The following is a 21,326-nucleotide window of genomic DNA, read 5'->3' as shown; positions in this document are numbered from 1 at the left end:
AGTGCTGTGCTCTGAAGTCAGAGAAGTGCCGATCAAACTCATTCATTAACTGGCTCAGTTTGGTAACCAACCTGGTACATGAAAAAACACCGGGAACTGAGGCTGAAATGTTTTGACAAACAGAAAAGTGGGCAAGATTGCCCTGTTCCACTTGGCACTTCCATAGGTCAAGTTTACGCTGGAAACGTGATCATGTCCGACATCTGCGTGATCATTTGTTTGCGTCCCTGCAGCCTCTAATTCAGTTGGGCAAGATGGTCAGTTATGTCACATAACATAGCAAAATAACACAGCAGTTTGGATCAGCCAGTTGAGACACAGGTTTTCTTTTACTCTGCATGAAAACAGCAATATCTTTCCTAAGCTCAAAAAATCATTTGAGAACTTTGCTCCTACTCAGCCACTGCACTTCTGTATGGTACAGCACGTCTTCGTGCTCCGAGCCCATCTCCTGCAAGAACAGCTGGAACTGGCAGTGATTCAGGCCACGCGTCCGAATGAAGTTCACTGTTTTCATGACTGTTGTCATAGTCTCCATCCCCAGCACCTTTCCACACAAAGCTTCTTGGTGGATAATGCAGTGATACATTATCAGAGGCATTTGACAGTTTTTTGCATTTTCTCCTTCATTAATCCAACCAGGCCCATTTTTTCTCCACTCATTGCAGGTGCACTGTCTGTCATTAATCCCACCAATTTTTCCCAGGGCAATCCAATTTTACTTGCGGACTTCTCCACCGCTTCATAAATATCCCGTCCAGTTGTGGTCCCATTCATGGCAGCTACATCCAAGAGCTCCTTGGTGACAGAGAGGTCCGACTTTACGCCTCTAATAAAAATAGATAGCTGTGCTGTCTCCGTGTTGTCTTTGCTTTCATCAACAGCTAATGAAAAAGCTGTGTAACTGCATGACTCTTCGGCCAGCTGTGTTGACAGGTTTCCTGCTAGCTCTTTGACTCGGTCCGTGATGGTGTTTCTTGACAAACTGACATTTTTAAAAGTCTCTGTCTGGCCGGGGCACACCTGCTCACACACCTTCAGCATGCACTGCTTCAAAAAGGCACCCTCCGAAAAAGACTTTGAAGCGCAAGCAATTTCTTCAGCCACAATAAAGCTAGCTTTCACTGCTGCATCATTTTTGGTGGTGGCTTTTGTGAACACATTCTGTTGCGATCGCAGTTTGCCTTTTAATTCTTTTACAATTTGTTGTTTTTCTTGAAGGCTAACTTCAGCATACTTAGTTCCATGTTTGGTCTCAAAATGCCGACGTAGATTGTATTCTTTGATGACTGACACCGCCTCATAACACACAAGACATACCGGTTTTTCTCCCTGAAGCACAAACATATATTCGCCTTCCCATCTTTCATGAAACTGCCTTCCATCTGCATCAGTCTTTTGCTTCCTGGACATTTGGGGATAATTTGTGGATATTTCTCAATCTGATGAATTTCACTTGTGGATACTGCGATGCAATGGCGGGATGCTGTCACCAGAGGGCTTCTGGCTGTCACTTCGCGGGTAACATAATCGCTGTGTATTGTGGGAAATGAAGTTTATGGTCAAAACACAATTTAAAGCAACATAGACCTATTTTAAGACGACCTGTTCTTTACGACCAGTTAAGCACTTGCGGGCCAGATAAAATGACGTGGCGGGCCACATCTGGCCCGTGGGCCTTGAGTTCAACACATGTGATCTAAGGGGTGCACAAGGGGTGATTGAAATTTTTTTGCCCAATCAAGAAGAAACCACAACTGAATTAATGTAATGCTTTATTTTTCAACATGATCCCCATGTAAGTCCACACATGTTTTGCAGCATGGCTACAGTACCTTAACTCTAGTGCTGCTGGTCATCAATATATTGCGGACCGCCATGCATGATACTCCCTGCCGGTCCTTGAATTATCACCCCCCAGAGAAGCTTTCTTTGACTGCCGATCTGCTATATTTAGTGTTTGGAGGGCACCCCCAGAATCAGTGTTATAACCAAAGAATGCCAAGAACTAGCTGAAGGCCAATCCCCATGCGTATGTCAGACATACTTCCGGGTCTAATGCTCATATTGCATTGGTTAGATAAGTCTCTTCCCCAATATCAAGGGGGTGGTCCGACCGCATGTGGCAGAACAAAGAAGGTGAGTGAATCATGGCGGTGACTGCAGATTCTGTTGTCTATGAAGACAGCATTCTCAACAACGTAGAAACGGAGAACAGGGAATTATTCAGGAAAATCTTCATGACAGAAGATTCTGATGATGATTTCCTGGGCTTTGAGTCAGATGACCTCGAAGATGATGAACCGGAGCATTTGGAACTCGAGGATGCAAACTGAGCGAATGGCACCTTGGACATGAAGATTCCGCAGTTCATGGGGGAATAGCTATTACACGCTATTGCATTCTACATTCTTTCGTCTGCTAATATATTGTAACCTTCATGTGGGTATTGTGTGTTACAGTGGAGTGGAAAGGCTTTTTTTCACTGCATATGAATTTCACATACATGTAATACAGCCTGGCACACAGGCAGGCTGGGGAAGCTTAACATGCTGGCATGGGGAAGGTGGCCTACTGATAGACCCTGAGGCAGGACTAGGATTAATACCGTTCTTATCCTGGAACTCAAGGAAGTCATCCGCTGCAGGTATGACATCATTATCAGTATTATAATGAGTTCCAGCAAGATGCCTTTTCATCTTTGGAAACAGATGGAAAATTGAAGGAGCCAAATCAGGGGAATAAGGTGGGCGTGGAATAAGTTCAAAGCCACATTTGTTTTTGGCAGCCATTGCAATGGCCGACGTGTGATTCAGAGCATTTTCCTTTTTGCTAGTGTTGGAGGCCCTGTGACGTATACTCCAGTGCAGCTTATATACTGAAAAATCATGCATTTGTTATTCATAATTATAGTAACTTTTTATATTGGACTTTCACAAAAATGAAAGCATGAAACAGAATAAAATCCAACAAAAAAATCCAATATTAAAAGAATATGTGCTAATAATAAGAAGTATACTTTAACAATGCACAAAATCCCAAAACAATGAACTGATAATACAGAAAAAAGGTGTGACTTATACTCCAGTGTGATTTATATGGTAATTTTAACCCCAAGATCTGGTCTCTTTGATTGTTGGGGGGGGGCATCATTGGTTGCTGAAGTCTGTGTAGTCTGTGAATTCTGTTGATTTAGACTTATAACCTGAGAAACGGTTCCATTAAATCCTTGAGGAACTTATATCATGCAGTTAATTTGATGTTAAAATGAAGACTGCATAACCAACAGTTACTTAGGGCCCTGTCCCACTGGCGTTTAGGAGGATTTGCGTATGGATTGCGCACAAAATTGGCCCATATTCGCCAAACATCCGCAGTATCCATGTAACATGCCTGTATGAGTTGGCCGTCCTCCGAACACGTCCGTGATCATCCACAGAGGCACGCATGTCCACAGCCAGGATTTTTGAGCTGTTCAAAAATCTGAATGCGGATGACATCCGCCTTACATACTCCATATATACTCAATTCATACACAATACATCCTCACTCTATGCGCTGTATATCTGCCGTTAACCACTGATATCCACAACTGATGGGGATTTGCGGCTTGGCAGCGGACTGGGACAGTGTGTAAAACAGATATATTGCCTGCCCATCATGTCCACATCACAAACTAAAATATGTTGTAGCGAATGCATACAAATTGGCCACGAATAAAGCGTTTTTATTACATCTGCTTTGCAGCTGATTTGCAGACAATCTGTGAATGCATAACAAACACGTCACGTAACAAAGTACTATATGTGGCAGAAATCGACATACCTGCCAGTCAGTGCCGGTCCGGCTGTGTAGATCCACAAAGACGTAGCTGCTGCAATTGCGTCTCATCCAGGACTTTTATTTAACACCAACAAAAGGAAGAGTTGCTGTTTAGCCACAACTCACGCTGAAGTCTGTTTTCTGTGGCACTCTCAAAAAAAAAAAAAGAACACCGTCTCACACCCGAGCGGCTTCCCCCCTCCCGCTCCCCAAACTCATGAACAGTTAACCCTCGCATGACAAAATGAACATTAACTCTGTGATCAACTTGTCCAAGTCCAGCAAATGCTCCAGAGGCTGTATTGTTGGTGTGAATAGTGATGCCGAAAGGAGCGAGTGAGCTTATTTTATGACCGCAATGCAGATGCCGTGCACGTGCAACACGTGCGCGATGCATTCATAATACACCCGTAATACTGCCGTGATAATCTCAATGTGTTGGATCCGTTTCCTCACTACATGCATTATATAACCGTGATTGTTCATCATATATTCACTATATATTATTAATATATCTGTAATTCATACTGGAACATTTGTCATTTTTGGCCATTTTTGTTGCGGACGACAACGAACGCCCATAATTTGTGTACTCAATTCATGAGCAATTGAGCCTCTCCCCAGTGGGACAGGGCGCTTAGATCCATGACGTAATACCCACAGAAACACACTAGGATGGAAGGACATGTAGACCATAGTTCACTTCATGTACTTGATTGTTTCCTGTTTTTAAATTCTTTGGGTTGGTGGACATGAAAGGCAACATGTGTGTCACAAAGTGTTGTTTCCACTATAATAGGCATTCTTCAAGAGGAGTATAAGTGGTACTTGTTGGTTGGGGAGGGGCAAGTCAGAAGAGACGTGTTAATGTGGGTAAGTCTTGTTGGAACACGTACTCTTCCCTTGCATACTTTTATTGCAACAGTATATTATCAATATTAAAGATGGGCTGAGCTGCGCACACACACACACACACACACACACACACATCCACATTAAACTCAGTCATTATTACAAGAGATGACGACAGGTTTATAGACTGAGGTAAGGGAATGAGTTTGTTAATTATTGTAAAGTGGTTTAATGGGAGTGGCTGCAGTGCTTTGGATGGTTTCTGTCGGTATCTCTGAGAGTTCTTTGTCTGTTCTATCACATACATCCACACCAAAGCTTCCCTCGGAGGACAGAGTTTAGTGTTTTATCTGTTGCTGTGAGCTGTGGAGGGTTAAGAGCCAGTCCTTAGGAGTACAGTCAGCATGGCAGGGGGCACGAGAGCATCTTTAACATCAATTAATCTATGTCTTCCTCTCTGTCTTCGTATCCTGTAGCTCTTGGGGTTTTTTTTTCTGCTGAGTCTTTTTTCCTTCCATTTTCCATCCGTTTGTGTTCTAGCCTTTGGTTTTCCACTCTGTATGTGCTGTGTGCCTGTTGTCTGGCCCATTTGGCTCAAATATAGGTTGTAAAGGGCATTCCCATAATGCAACAGTGCATTATCACTCTGTGGCTTACGAGCATCAGCATAAACCCCTTATAGTGTAATCACCATAACAGCACTCAGACGCGCGCATCTCACAGCCTCATCATGATCGCAGGTTCACTTTTTATCAGTAACCTGCTGCTGTGACTTTTATAGATTTCACTTTTTTCTTCTGCTACATCTTCTTTCCACGTTCGTGTGGGGGAGTGTGTGCAACAAGGGTGAGCAGTTTTGGTGTTGAGTGTCGTGGCCAAAGTCATTCAGCAGCAGTCGGAGATAAAACCCATCAAACCTTCGGTTAATAACCAGACATTCAAAGTCTGACGGATCCTCACATACAGGGTGAGAGAGACGTCTGGAGTTAGAGATCCCATATGAAAGAAAAATAAATAAATGCACGAGTAGATGAAGTAAATCTACAGCTGCTACCATTCAGCTGCTGCCTCGTTTGCACTCGGGGTCGCCACACCAAATCCGAGGTGGATTTGCATGTTGATTTTGGCACAGGTTTTACGCTGGATGCTGTAACTCCACATTACACGGAGAAATGTGGCAAGGGTTAGGTTTGAAACCAAGTGCACTAACCACTCAGCCATGTCTGCCTGAAAGAAGGTATGTCAGAAGTGGGATTCGAACCCACACCTGGAGAAGAGACTGCAATCTGTACACAGCGCTTTAGACGGCTTGGCCATCCTGAGTTATTAAATTGATCATGAGCTAAATTAATAGTTTTGAGGCCTTCATTCATTGGCGTTCATTCATTCATTGGGTTGGCGTCGCAGTGGCAGCAGACCTAGCGGCTCATGCCACATTTCCCTATCCTGGCCAAATCATTTAAGTTTTCCTGGGGGATTCCTAGACATTCCCAACCAACTGGGAAATATAATACCTCCAGTTTGTCCTAGGTCTTCCCAGGGGCCTCCTCCAGTTTAGACATGCCTAGAAGGCCTCCCGAAGGAGGCGACCAGATGCCCAAACCATCTCAGCTATGTCCTTTTAATGTGAAGAAGCAGCGACTCTACTCTTTCCTGGATATTTGATTTCTCATCCTGTTCCTGAGTGTAAACCCAGATACGAGGTCTGTTAGAAAAGTATCGTACCTTTTTATTTTTTTCAAAAACTATGTGGATTTGATTCATATGTTTTTATGTCAGCCCAGCTTGAACCTTTGTGCGCATGCATGAGTTTTTCCACGCCTATCGGTTGTGTCATTCGCCTGTGGGCAGGCTTTGAGTGAGCACTGCTCCACTCCTCTTGTCGTTGTTTCATTGCGAGGAAATGGCGGAATGATTTGGGCTTTTTTTCCATCAGAATTTTTTCAGAAACTGTTAGAGACAGGCAGCTGGAAACCATTCGAAAAATGTATCTGGCTTTCGGTGAAAATTTTACGGGCTTCACAGAGAATAAGGAGTGTTACTACAGCTTTAAGGACGGCCCACAATGGCGCGCCGCGCTCCGAGCCGCCATCAAGAGGCAGAAACCACCACATCATTTCTAAACGGATTGCTGTGTGGAGCCGGGACCTTCGTGTGCAATTTCTCTGGTTATCACAAGAGCTGGACATCAGCCATTTTCCGGCAGATTTTACTTTTAACAAGAGATTTTGTCATGGAAAGCCGCGCGGAGGCTTCACGCGTCACGACCAATTCGCTGATGAAGCGAGACAAAGGAACACCTCCGTTTCGGAGTGTTAGAGGACAAGTTGGGACATGCCCTGCTCTCCACAATTTCTCTTATACTCACTCAACTGGTAAGCACTGAAAGCCGAGATAGGCATGTCCCAACTTGTCATCTAACACTCTGAAACGGAGGTGTTCCTTTGTCTCGCTTCATCAGCGAATCGGTCGTGACGCGCGAAGCCTCCGCGCGGTTTCCATGACAAAATTTCTTGTTAAAAGTGAAATCTGCCGGAAAATGGCTGATGTCCAGCTCTTGTGATAACCAGAGCAATTGCACACAACGGTCCCGGCTCCACACAGCCAATCGTTTAGAAATGATGTGGTGGTTTCTGCCTCTCAATGGCGGCTCGGAGCGCGGTGCGCCGTGCGCCATTGTGAGCCGTCCTTAAAGCTGTAGTAACACTCCTTATTCTCTGTGAATCCCGTAAAATTTTCACCGAAAGCCAGATAAATTTTTTCGAATGGTTTCCAGCTGCCTGTCTCTAACAGTTTCTGAAAAAATTCTGATGGAAAAAAAGCCCAAATCATTCCGCCATTTCCTCGCAATGAAACAACGACGAGAGGAGTGGAGCAGTGCTCACTCAAAGCCTGCCCACAGGCGAATGACGCAACCGACAGGCGTGGAAAAACTCACGCATGCGCACGAAGGTTCAAGCTTGGCTGACGTAAAAACATATGAATCAAATCCATATAGTTTTTGAAAAAAATAAAAAGGTACGATACTTTTCTAACAGACCTCGTACAAATGGGAGGAACCTCACTTCCACTGTTAAGTGATGATGGACATGCAAATCAACTGGTAAACCATGAGCTTCTACCTCTGGCCCAGCTGTTTCTTCACCATGACACACCAGTACAGCATCTGTAGGATCTCATACACAGACCTGTTTTGAGTCTTTTTTTTCTTTCTGTCTTTTTTTAATGTCCATATTCTATGATTTCAGCTTCTTAAATGAAAGTATTTTCTGGTTTCATTACTCCTCTTTGATTTGTTGATGTTATCTTGAGCTTTGACAAACATGGATCAAACTTTTTCACCATTTTTTGACATTTTATGGACCAAACAACAAAGTGATTAAGGAGCAAAATTATCAACGGGTTAATCGATAATGAAAATAACTGCTGCGCTATTTTCTAACTATACAGTGGACTCATGGTGTACCTCCTCCTCCACTTGTTAGTTTAAATAAATCCCCTGCATGGTATATATGAGGGACTCCAATACAAGTAGCAGTGTATTCCACCAGCTCTCTTATTAAGGCACATGTATGTTCCATTTACAGATATAACTCTGTCTGTGCTTTTCAGACGGTTCAACATCACTGACCACATACTGTACTTCCATGGCTCCTTTACATTGGCATGAGTCAAGTCAATTCTGGAAGCATCCACCACACTGTGGAACTGCTATGGTCTTGGATGGCAACCACTCAGGCAGACAAGCAGTCCAACCCCACCTCTCAAATGCAAAAATGTATCTGCCCACAGCCAGGTGAAAAGTGGGCATCCCTCTTCGTCTTCTCCAGTTGCTGGGGTCCTCAACACTGATGCACATGTACACTGGGTCATTCCCAGAGAAATGTACAACATGGCCAAAATGTCTGTGAAATTAAAACATCTTCACTGACACTCCTCATCTGAGCCTCCGGAAGTAACCATTCATTTGACAACATTATTCCAGCGGTACTCAGAGATCCTCCAAAGAGACCTAGTGCCAGAAACATCCTGTCATCTCCTTAGGTCACTGGTTAGTGTCCAAGTCTCAGAACCATAAATAAGACAGCACCAGGACCCTGAAAACTTGGACTTTCTTTCTCCTGCAGGAGGATAAATAGAAAACTTACTAAGAAGATTATATACAGTACCTCAAGTTCATTCCTCTGCCAAAGCCCAAAATGTTAAAAAAAAAAAAAAAAAGCATGAATGTTGGGGGGTCTTTTAAATATTCATGGTTGTGCCTCTTTATGCAGATTCACACTAAAATTTAAGATTCATTGCAGGCCATGTCCAGGCCTTTTCATCACGTTTTGTGCAAATTAGTTATAGAAACAAGCTTTGTCTTGCCGAGTTGTGCCTGACCTCGTATAGATACCATTACATTTTTGTGTGAGAGCTGCGTAATGTATTCAAGCCAGGATATCACAACAGAAATTATCAATGCATAATAAGGTGTTTTTAGCCTTGGTATAGGTGTGTACCCTGTTGAGTTTCCTTCTAAATTGAACTAGGATTTTGACTTGAGATTAAATTTTCAACATGGAAGAGCAGTACTTTTACTTTTTATGCAGATGGTTGGAAATCAGTATGGTATAACGTCATACAAGTAATGCTGTAAGTACCAGGGTGCTTCAGTAATGAAGCCATATAGCAAATAAATGCAACTTCTACAGCAAGACCAAATAAATCTGTGAAGTGTTACTGCAGTTCAAATGTCATGATTCATGTAGCAATGCGTTAAATTTCTCAATGCATAAATCATGACATCCTATTAAGATACAATATATGGGTTTGTAAAGGTCAACAGGGCTGCTTGGTCAGTAAACCAGTGAGAACCCACAATTTATGAGAGTCGTCCAACTTCTGGTGAGCACCATCTGGTCCTGTGAGTTCCTGTCAGAAGTGAATGGAAAAACAAAGTGACTCAAACGTGGGTCTAAATGGATTTGTTTTTATTTGAACTCACTTTGTGAGCCATTGTACATAATCAGGCACTTATTGCTGAATATTCCACTCACTGAGTTATTGCTAAATTAATACTATGCAATATCTGCTAATATAAAATACAATAAATGAGATGAATTTCTCTGAGAAATTAGGTCTTTGCAGCAGCAATATTGTACATCTGGCATTTAACTTTTGCAGGCCTAGCAGAAATGTAAAATTGGCTATTGTGTAAGATCCCAAAACTTTTCACAACTTCAAAATGTAAAGAGTGAAAGCATCATATTAAAAACTGGCTATTTGTTTCTGCTTATTGATCTCAGGCAGAAATGGTCAAACTGAAACTGCTGTGACAAGTTTACTTTTTGTAAATACGCTTCATATTTACGTTTGGTGCTATAATATTGAGTGTCTGTGTTTGTAGTTCCGACAGCACCTCCGCAGGAGGTGGAGATTGTGGCTGTCAACTCGACCACCATCCGCTTCACATGGAATCCTCCACCGCAGCAGTTCATAAACGGCATTAACCAGGGATACAAGGTAAGCCTCCAGATGGTGTTTGCACGCTGAAGTAAAGCCCTGTAAGACAGACTTGAAGCCAGATCTCGAAAACATTCTTCTCATTGAAATATTGTCTTTTAAAACAAGTAAATCTGAACCACATGTGAGCTATTTTATCCATTTCATACAAATATGACCTGCATTTTACATGGAGGAATGAATTTCCTCACTTTACATTTAGTTACTCAAAAAATAGATACAAAATTGTAAAAAAAAAAAAAAAAAAAAAAAAAAAAAAATCTAGATTAGATTAGATTGAATTTTATTGATCCCTTAGGAAGACTCCCTCAGGGAAATTGATTTTGCAGCAGCACTGTATAGCAACACACAGGGTAAGAAGCACACAGAGTATCAAAAGTGAAAGTAAAAAACAGTTTGTAAATATATTATAAATACACAATATAAATACCAGACATACTGATCAATACTGGTTTACTGGCTCTCTGTCTTCCTGCTACTCCTCCTCCCCCTGAGTGAGAAGTTGTACAGTCTGATGGCCTGAGAGACAAAGGAGTTTTTCAGTCTGTTGGTCCTGCACTTGGGAAGAAGCAGTCTGTGGCTGTTTATTCTCTTGTTTGGACCACATAATTGTTATGGTAATCGCAGTACCTGATTTCAATTTCCAAGATCATACAAAAACAGCAGAGGCCTTGGTAAGCAGTTCATAGATAATCCTTTCTGCAGGGTTGTATATACTTGTGACCATGTTATTTGAGTTTTAGAATGTAACTGCTGTTAACTAAAAAAAAAAAAGATAGCTGTTTATTTCTCTGATTTAGTACATTTCTGTGGAGAAAAGGCCTGTCTCTCTCACGGACTCCACTCAAGCCCCTTTCACACTGGGCCTGCTTCGAGTTGCATCATGTGACCTCATGACGACGCCACGTTGATGCAGCCTAGTGCCAAGACGATGCAGCTCAACTCCACAACAGCATGAGGGACGCAAATGGCGAAGCAAAACGATACCAAAAATTAAACGTTTCATTTTTTCTGCATCGAGCACTAGACACAAAAAGGCAACTTAACAGTACTCAACATAACTGGGTGCCACACCCATACAATATAACATTACCCGATGCCGATTTATGATTCCTACTGTGCTCCATTGTTGCCGAGCTTGTAAATCACTCAGGATTGTTGACACAATCTTTTTATACCGTAACACAATGCAGTAAAACTACACCACTCAAAGAGCACATATGAACAGTCGCTCTCACCTCCTGAGATTGTGTTAAATAAAGTCCATAAGTCCTGCTCACAGACTGATTGCCAGAGACAATCCAGTATAACTCCAGACATCTCCATGTCCACTCACGGACAGTTCGCAGTGAACCCTAGCTGCAGCTCACGGTCACAGGAAGAATAATAAAGTATAACAGAAATCAGAGCGAAGACCAGCAGTGCAGTACAAGAATACATATAAACTAGAAGAGAAATCAGAGCGCACAGTCTGCCTGCAGCACCTCCTCTGCGCTCTCACCTCCTCTCTGCCCCCTTGCTGCTTGAAACTGACGCAGACATTCCTGCATTGGCATGAAGCAACTCGAAGCAGGCCCGTGTGAAAGGGGGCTTCACTCTGGACTCCAGTCAACCATCTGTCTCACTTTCTTTTTCTTTTGTACCTAACTTTGTATAAAATCCTTTCTACAGTGTAGTTTTAAAGTATGACTATGAAACAGTAAAAAAAAAAGCACTGAATTTAGTACATTTCCCTGCTAAAACAGTCTGTCACTCTCATTGGCAACCACACCTGCTCCTAATCCATCAGCTGTCCAGCATCCACTAAGCATGCAGCAGGTGGCAGTGTTCAGTGGGTAGCAGCTAGATCTATGGGATATTACATAGTCGCAGTGATCTTCATTGTATGCTAGTGTTGTCCAAAGAGATTCCAGAAATGTTGAAGAGGGTGCAGGTTTTCTTAAAGTTATTGTAAAAACCTGATGATCTGCAGTTTCATTAATTTAATGGCACCATTTTCTAGAATGATCATGTTTTATCTCCTAAAAAAATGTTTTAAAGGTGTTTCGTGGTCACATATTTCGTTAATAAATAATAGATACTTGACAGATTTTCATTGTTTTTCAAAACTTTTATGCACATCAGTGAACTTAAAATGTTTTTTACTACTGTATGTAAATTTTTTTAACCTCTTGTGGGATTGTTAGTTCAGAGATCACCTCCCAAGATGCATTGCTCTGCTCTTGTTTACTCATAATCTTAGCCCTAAGTGAGGGGTCACGGCCAAGAATAATGAAAAGTGGTTCAAGAAATTCAGAGAATTAAATACAGAAGGCAACATGTTAAGAAAAGTGAGGCAGGAGACAAGTGAGAAATGAGAGAAAATGAAGAAGCTGTGAGCTGGATAATGGTTAGCAGAGTGAGAGCCAATGATTATTGTGAGAGTTCTCCGTGTACTAGTTCTGGTATCTTTCTTCAGTTGACTGTGGCAAACAACCCTGAAGGAACTTATTACCATGACAAAGAAAAGGCATCACTTACATGCTGTGCATTGCTGACTCTGTGTGTTAGGAATGTGAATGTTTGTTGGAAGATGAATTGTATATGACTTTCTGTCTGTTTGATGTGACTTTTTTTTTAAAAACTACAGCAAAATGTATCAGTGCAAATCAGTGGTACCGCTCACTGCTGAAAGACTGTGACACAACCACAAAAAAGAAAATTACATTCTGTATCCATAAGAACAACTAAATTTAAAACATCAAGTGTAATACAGGCTCATTGTGCTGGTTAGAAGACTGGCTGAAAACATGTTCATTAATGACATGAAGCAGAAACTAAATTTATCCCCAGAGATCAGCGCCCACAAAGATCATTAATAATATACAGAACACCTTCAGTTTTGCTCAACTGAATGAGAGCAAGTTCGTCTTTCATTTAGAAATGTATTTTCTGAGGTGAGCATGATCTCTCTATCTATCTATCTGTCTGTCTGTCTGTCTGTCTGTCTGTCATGTCTAGCTGTTCATTAGCTGTTGTCTAGCCTGCCTGTCTGTCGTAATCTATTGTGTCTATTTGTCTGTCGTAATCTGTCTGTTCATTAGCTGGTTGTCTAGCTGTCTATCTCATGTAGCTCGCTATTTCAAGTAGCTTACTATCTACACTGAACAAAAATATAAATATAACATTTATAGGCTGATTATTTGTTTGTTTGCTTGTTTTTTGAAAGTGGTTAAAGGTGTAGTCGCTGTCCATTTTTCACAACATTTTCCAGGTTTACTTTGTGTTGAGAGCTAGTTATTGTAGTATCTTTTCTTCAGTTGTATGTTTCAAAACCCCAGCTAATAATAGTAATAACAATAATAATAATTCATGAAGTACTTTAAGTAATGCGGAGTGCAAATAAACCATACTAGCACATTGCCCATTGGGATCCACAGGTTCTAGATGTCAGGATGGGTCCTGGCTCGGGTGAGGTTATGGGTTTGTACCCTATTGTCGTCTCCCTCCCCTTATTTGATCCTCTTGGTTGCCCTTTTATGATCATTTTGTATTATGTTTTCTCTGGTTCTGTTTATTGTGCATCTTTGGCATTTTATTATCTTGTTGTATTCTTTTTGTTTTTGGTATTGTTTCCTGTGATCATTTGTTCAACTCATTCCATTATCTGTTTTGCTGTAGGTTCTGGTTTTGTTTCTGTTTTTCTTTATTTTCTGGTCATTCCATAGTTTGGTTGCTTATTTTCTGTCATGGTTATTAGTTATACTTTGGCCACGTTCTGTTCTAGTTTGGGTTATAATGTGTTCTGTCTTAGTTCCTATGTTTGTGATTAGATTTACACTTCTGTCATATTCAGATTTGGTTCTAGTCTTGTTTATAGTCTTTTATTATTCTTGTGCTATTTTTAGGTCTGTCGCTCTGTTTCTTAGTTTGCCCTTTATTTTGCTCACATTTCCTTTTGTTTGTCTGTGGGCATGTTATACTTTCATCATTGGTTTTCATTCAGTAACTCCTCTTACTATGATCTGCTTCATTTTTACTCACTCTCTCTCTCTCTTGCTTCTCATCCCATCTCTTTGGTTCACCAGACCACACCTCCTTCCAGAACCCTCAATTACACGTGCACCTTGTTACATCACCTGTTATTTAAGCCCTCACTTCCCTCACTGTGGTGCCAGCTTGTTGAGCTTTGTATCTTCGTTCCAGCCTTGATCATAGTGTTTTTTGACCTTTTTCTGTTTATCCGGATTTTGCCTTCTGCCTCAGCCTCTGATATTGTATCTCTCCTTGCCTTTGACCTCAGCCAGTTCCTGACTACATATTTTTTCCTTGCCCTCATCTGTACCTTTGCTATGCTGGCTGCCTTTCTGTGTACTGGACCCTGGACTGTTTTTGAGATTAAACTTATTATTACATCTTATGTATCATCTGAGAGTTTGCATTTGTGTCCACCCACCTTTTGTGCCACGCGACCACGTATCCTGACACTAGATTGATTAGTGTTTATAAAATAAGTAGATGACATTTTTCAAGGGTGGTAATAAATTATGAAAAGTTTACTTAATAGCATGCAAGATTGCGTGCCAGTGTCAAGTGTCAAGGTGGCTTTAGAGAGTTTCATGTCATTTCTGTGTGGGCATGTAAAAACTACCCTACTATGAGAAACATTTACCCCATTTTATTAAAATACCAAAGGTGGTGAGCAGTTTTTATGATGAAATCTGTTCATTTGGCAATCATCAAATGAATCTTTGTTTCATGTGTCTAAATGAATTTTCTTCAACTTAGTTCAGTTTATTTGTATGGCGCCAAATCACAACATAAATCACCACCAAGTGTTTTACAAGGGTAATGTCTAACCCACTCCCCAGAACAAGCACGTTGACAGCAGTGATAATGAAAAGCTGCCTCAGTTAACTTGGTTGGTTATCTTACATTTCTTTCTGGAGTACGTAAAAAAAAAATAATTGCAGAATTTCTTAGTTTTGCAAACCAGCTTCCCATTTAGTTCTCATGATGTCATCTGGTTTGTGCAGCAGTCCCAGTGGTAACACGGCAGCAATGTTGTTGGCTCCCGTGGCGGATATGAGGGTTGTTAGCGTATAGTTGCACATGGTCTTGGCTGCACTTTTTCAGTTGATTGAAATACTGGACATATAATCATGGGATGCTTGTGCAATCTGCTGCTGTGACATTCCACCAATGAGCATGGCACCTTTACTTTTAATTAGGTTCTAAACATGTCATTTTTAGATTCTGCATCAAGAAGATGCAAACTGGTGTTTAATGTGGTGGGTGATTCATCAACTTTTCAAAGGATTGTCCAGTGTGCAATACGGCATTGTCTGGGGCCCAGGTCCTATGTGTTCTGCACACAATGGCTTTTCTCTGCATTCCAGTACATAATGTTCATGTAACTACATCAACAGTAGAACCAATCTTCCCAGCACCCTTTTTAAGTGGACTGATATCAAATGCTTGAGGGCACCAATTCAGCTCTCTTTTACTAGAACCAAACTGTAAAATACTGATAATAAATTACAATAGAAAACCTTATAATACCATGACAGGGTGAGTGCAGTGCAGCAGCCTTAGGCAGATGGAAGAGCAGCCTCTCGACTGTCTCTGGGCTTCATTGACTTTAATCTAATAGGAAGTCAGTGATTTTGTATTCTTAGTCATTTTTGAAGATTTCTTCCTTGTATTTTTGCTGACATCTTGAAAAAGAATTGTGTATTTATCAAACAGCAGCTGTTTTAACTCCCACAGAAAATTGGTACAAGGAGAATTCCTTAGTATATGGTGTTGCAGATAAAAGAAAGACTATTCAGAAAACACTGTGGAATAGAGGCTAGTTTCACACAAACTGTTTTAATTGCACTGCAGAGAAACTAGTGGTGGATACAGGACTGAAAATCTATTGCAGTAAGACTACAATTACTACCATAAAAATCACTCGCATAAAGGTAATGAAATACCTAGTTAATAAATTACTCAAAGCAGAAGATACTTCCTTAAACCCTACATCTGAGTTGTGTTCTCGCAGTTGCCTCATGAAAATTCTTCTACTGCCCATGTAAAACTTGTGTCACTTATGACTGATCAAGGAAACTTATCACGAGTTGATACTAATTTGGATATCAATTTGTGTTCATTTTTATCCTACCAAAGTCCTGTTCCCATCATCAAAATGAGTTCCTTGTTAGCTGATGTCTGCCAAATCTGTTCAAAAAGTCTTGTGCGTGCTCAAAACTGTGGACATCAGGTGGAGAGCTTTCCTGCTGCCTGCACATTTGCTTAACGTTTTGTCCTCTACTCATTTACTTTATGATACTCATGAGTTTACATCCTGGAGCTGTACAATTCATCAGACTGGGCTTCTGATTGGCCAAAGCTCCGATGTGGGGTGTGAATTCTGCACAAGTAGATCGTGGACAGTTCCCAATGCAGCAACATGCAGGGCAGCTGTTCTAGGTCAGACTACTGGAAAAAAAAAAGACAGTGCATACACCTGGCAGATTCTCTTGGTGAGGAGGTTTGATGTCCTCACTGTGAGGACAATTCAAAAACAGTGAGGAAGTATGACATCATTCTTTCAGACCACAACAAACCCCACTGAAATCCAGCTTCCCCCAGCACGCATGTATGTATTGAAACTGGGTAAATCGTTTTGTGAAATGCAGATCTCTGTCTTGCCGGAGGAAATGTGACATCATCTGTCCTTCAGAGCCTCAAATTGGGAGACCAACGGGTTAAGGATTTTCTGACGGACAAAATATTTTAATATGTAAGAAATCCTTTTTGCTATATCCTTCATGATGGGACTCCTCCTTAGCATGGGATCATGTACATCACTAACTTACTTCAGTTTGGACTGTTGCCACGCCAACATTTATGTGCACTCTCATAACAATGTGTGCGTGTACGAGTTACACTTGGCAGAATGATGTGCTGCATGAAGGCACTCTGTACTTGTGTCACATTATTTATAACAGGAATGTGCGTTGTGTTACTTGTCAAACTTTATTGCACTGTTTTTGTGCAGACAGTGTTAAAACTGCAGAAAACGTCACATATGACACCAGCTCTCAGCTTCTGCATGCCTATTTCCATTTTAATTGCTATTTGGGATCACTTCTTCTTCCAATGATTTAGAGCAGAGTAGTTGTAATGAAGAAAATATGACAAATGAAGGTAAGTAAAAAATATAGATTACTAGCTAAAAAAATACTCATGTTTAGGAATACAGTTTTTAAAATGAATATAAAAGGTGTTTGTTCCTCTAAAACAAAACATTTTTATCATTGCGTGGTAATTTCATGTGTTACTACCCACTCCTGGGAGAAACTCACAGAACTATAGATTGACTAGGAAGATTAGTAAATGAATATACTTATCGAACTTTGTGGTATCCGGGGTATTTTGAAGGCATGGCACATTCATTGGCTTTCAGAATATAACAGTGCGTCATGAACTTTTCTTCTTCTTTTGTTTGCACCTGCTCACACTCGCCCCAGCAGATAATCCATCTTTGTTTCACCCTTACTTCTGCATCCATATGTCACACCAGCCACCTGCATGTCCTCTCTCACCACATCCATAAACCTCTTTGGCAATCCTCTTCATCTCCTGCCTGATGACTCCATCTGCAGCATCATTCTCTGGATATACCCTGCAGACTCCTTTGTACATGACCAAACTGACCTCTCTCACTTTCTCTTCAAGTTGCCTGACTCGCTCTGTCCATCTATGATTTTCTAAACCTGTGTGCCCTCATCACTCACAGCAAAAATCACAATATCTTCAGCTCTGCAACCTCCAAGTCTGCATCCTGTCCACTACCTCCAAGCTATACAACACAGTTGGTGTCACTACCATCTTATAAACTTTCACGCTTGCAGATACCCTTTTACACAAGTCATGACTGCCACGTTTCTCCACTCACTCCAGCTGTATTCAAACATATCCACCTTCACGACTGCTGTTCCTTTTACCTTTACCATTCCACCTCTCTCCCACTCACTCATGCACATGTATTGCTTCTTGCTTTTGCTTTTCCCTTTTCTGTAGGCCATACCTCCATTTGTCCAGGCTTACATCAACATGCTCACTAGTACCGTTACAGATTTAAAAGTCATGAGAGCATTGTAGTTCATAGAGATTTCTGCGGTTGTTTGTTAACCTATCAAAGTAATCATTTGCGACTGTGGTGGTCTTTCACTACATGAAACCATTTTGCACCTCACAGATCTACACCCCCTCCATCCACCTTCTCAGCACATGCACCTGCTTAGTGGCATATTTTCATCTCCATCTTTTATCACCCTAACCTGCTTCACATTCTTTCCAGCTCAGTGTCTCTATATGGCTACTCAGTATACAGAGCATCCGGAAAGCGTTTCACTTCTTCCACATTTTGTTTTGTTACAGCCTTATTGCAAATTGGAGTAAATTCTTTTTTTTCCCCTTAAAATTCTACTCACAACACCCCATAATGACAAAATGAAAAAATTATTATTATTATTATTTTTTTTTTTGCAAATTTATTAAAAATAAAAACAACTAAGAAGTCACTTGTATTCACACCTTTTGCTCAATACTTTGTTGATGCACCTTTGGCAGCAATTACAGCCTCAAGTTTTCTTGAATATGATGTCACAAGCTTGGGGCACCTATCTTTGGGCAGTTTTGGCCATTCCTCTTTGCAGCACCTCTCAAGCTCCATCAGGTTGGATGTAGAGCGTCAATGCACAGCCATTTTCAGATCTCTCCAGAGATGTTCAATCGGATTTGTTGTGATGGTGTAGGAACACGGACCCACAACAGGGGGCGTTAAATGAACGGGCAATGGATAAGCCAAACAGTAACAATTTAATGTTGTGAAGTGCACAACGGAATACAGACAAATACAGTTTTGGTACCACAGACAATTATATGTAGAGTGACGTGTGGGCAGGCTTGAGGATAGGAGACGTCCGTCCAGAACCGAGCCGGATCCCACACGGCCTTCACCGTCAACGGATCTGAAGAACACCGGAGCCGCCAAGTCCTGGATCCCCAGGTGGCCACCGTCTCCAGCTGTCAGACCTGGTACTGCTGGCAGAGAACAGAAACAGTATTGATGAGTGTGAGTTCGCACACTCAGTAATCCCACAGTCTGTGTTCGTTAGGGAGGGAGCACCTCCACCTCCAATCACACACTCGTGCAGCTCCTGTCTAACCACTTATCTGGTTGGGGTGTGAAGCGAAGCCGTCACTGATCACACCAAACGCCAATCCCACAGATAAGGCAACACCACAGGAAAACGGCTGCAAAAGAGTTTCAGACTATTATTCAGTTTTAAGTCAGCAGAGAAATTACCTCTTCTGGTGGCTGATTTCTCAGTGAGGAGGTGGAGTTGCAGTCCGGCCTTTATGGTGATGAGTTGGATGAGTGACAGCTGGTGCTGATGATGTGTGACAGCTGTCACTCCCAGTGGCTCCGACGCCCTCTTGTGCTTGAAGCCCGCACTTCAAGCAGGGCGCCATCTGGTGGTGGTGGGCTAGCAGTACCTCCTCTTCAGCGGCCCACATAACAGGATTCAAGTCTGGGCACTGGCTGGACCACTGACATTACGGCCTGTGTTTATGTGCAAAGTGCAAATCTAACTGATGTGCTTCTGAATATCGAATAAGACAAATTAACTGCTGGTTTGACATTTAGTTGGACTGGCAGTTGTTTTGTATTTTTGGATGCTGCTCTGACTGACAATTGACTGTTACCCTGAACTTATTTTTAACTGCTTTATTGGCACATAAATAATGGATTAAGTTTTAATATTGTTAAGTTAATGCTTTTATGTATATTTTAGTATAAAATAGCATTTTCAAATGCTGGTAACTTTATCTTAGATAAATATGAATGTTATGAATATGTTATATATATGTTATGAATATGAATGTCAGGCGGAGTGCATGGTATGTAGTCACAGTTGTTATACATTTGCTCTACAGTGTGGTTTTTGTTTAAAATGCGTTAATTGTTAGACTTTGTCACTGCACAAGCAAATAGTCTCAAAAATGTGAGAAAAAACTGAGACCTGCACCCAGTGTGTGTGTGTGTGTGTGTGTGTGTGTGTGTGTGTGTGCGTGCGTGCGTGTGTGTCTGTGTCAGAGAAATAAAATGTTCTTTTGTTTGTGTTTCACGTTTCTAATTTTTTCATACCATTTACTTTGTAAAAAAACAAACAGACATACCGAAGCACAAACTTCTTCCGTTTGTTTTTCTGAGGCTGCATGAGTGTGTGTCCAGGGCTGTCCATTGGGGGGGACGCATGGGCCAAATGTGGCGTGGTTTCAGTACACAGTTAATGAGTTCAAACAACAAACAGTGTCTGTGGTGGCAGCGGCAAAGACAAAATCCAATGATTTTAGCAAAAGGTCAGTTAACAGTTAAACATACCACATAGTAAGTCAAATAGATGGAACTGAAAACAGAATGTGAGAAAGCTGATGAGGTACATGGAGAAGACAATCTGGCACCGGAGTTATGAAAGTGTGGCAGTTATATGGTGTTTAATACACATAATTCAGGAAGCAAAAATGCACATGAAACGGAGCACCCAGGAAGTAAAGCAGGTGACTACAATGCACTAGGAGCAAGTCTGTCAAAATAAGAGCACGAACAGAATGATGCTGTGGAGGAGATTATGCTAGGAGTCCAAACCATATAATAACCATTAAAAATAAAAGTCGTATGAGATAATACTGGAAGGGAGAGAAACCCAGAGATCAGAAAATTAACACCAGAATGTGAACGGACACAATGGATCTTTAAAAAAGCCGTTATGTTTGAACTATGCTGGTCTGTACGTGCAACCCTGTAAATGAAGAGCTGCTATTTATTTGGTAGTTTTGTATCATGAGGGTTATATTGTGTATGTTTGTTGGGAAACATATTTTGAACATTTATTTATTTTGCACAATAAATATTGTAAAATATGTGAAATCTGTCTGAGTTAATGTTTTTGTACAGCAATACTTTACCCCTTTAGAAGCTTTTTTAAAATTTTGATAAAAACAAATACACCCTGATATATACTATTACTGTCCATGCTTCAAAATTATACTATGACAAAAATTTTAGGCCATACTGCCCGGCCTTATCAAGAGCTGTTATAACCTCTTAC

General features: G+C 41.2%; 1 protein-coding gene across 3 annotated transcripts in view; it reads left to right on the top strand.

The window, feature by feature from the left end:
- LOC117527072 (protein sidekick-1-like) overlaps window positions 1-21,326 on the top strand; it is a 747,725-nt gene that overhangs the window by 599,373 nt on the left and 127,026 nt on the right. For all 3 annotated transcript variants that reach the window (XM_034189250.1, XM_034189251.1, XM_034189252.1), the window contains one exon: window positions 10,064-10,179. In XM_034189250.1, coding sequence (XP_034045141.1) covers window positions 10,064-10,179 — 116 coding nt within the window. The remainder of the gene's footprint in view (window positions 1-10,063; window positions 10,180-21,326) is intronic.

This window comes from Thalassophryne amazonica, chromosome 15 (assembly GCF_902500255.1).
Source record: "Thalassophryne amazonica chromosome 15, fThaAma1.1, whole genome shotgun sequence".
NCBI classification, from domain to species: domain Eukaryota; kingdom Metazoa; phylum Chordata; class Actinopteri; order Batrachoidiformes; family Batrachoididae; genus Thalassophryne; species Thalassophryne amazonica.
Note: the sequence above shows the minus strand (reverse complement) of the source record. Positions and strands in the feature narration are given on the sequence as shown.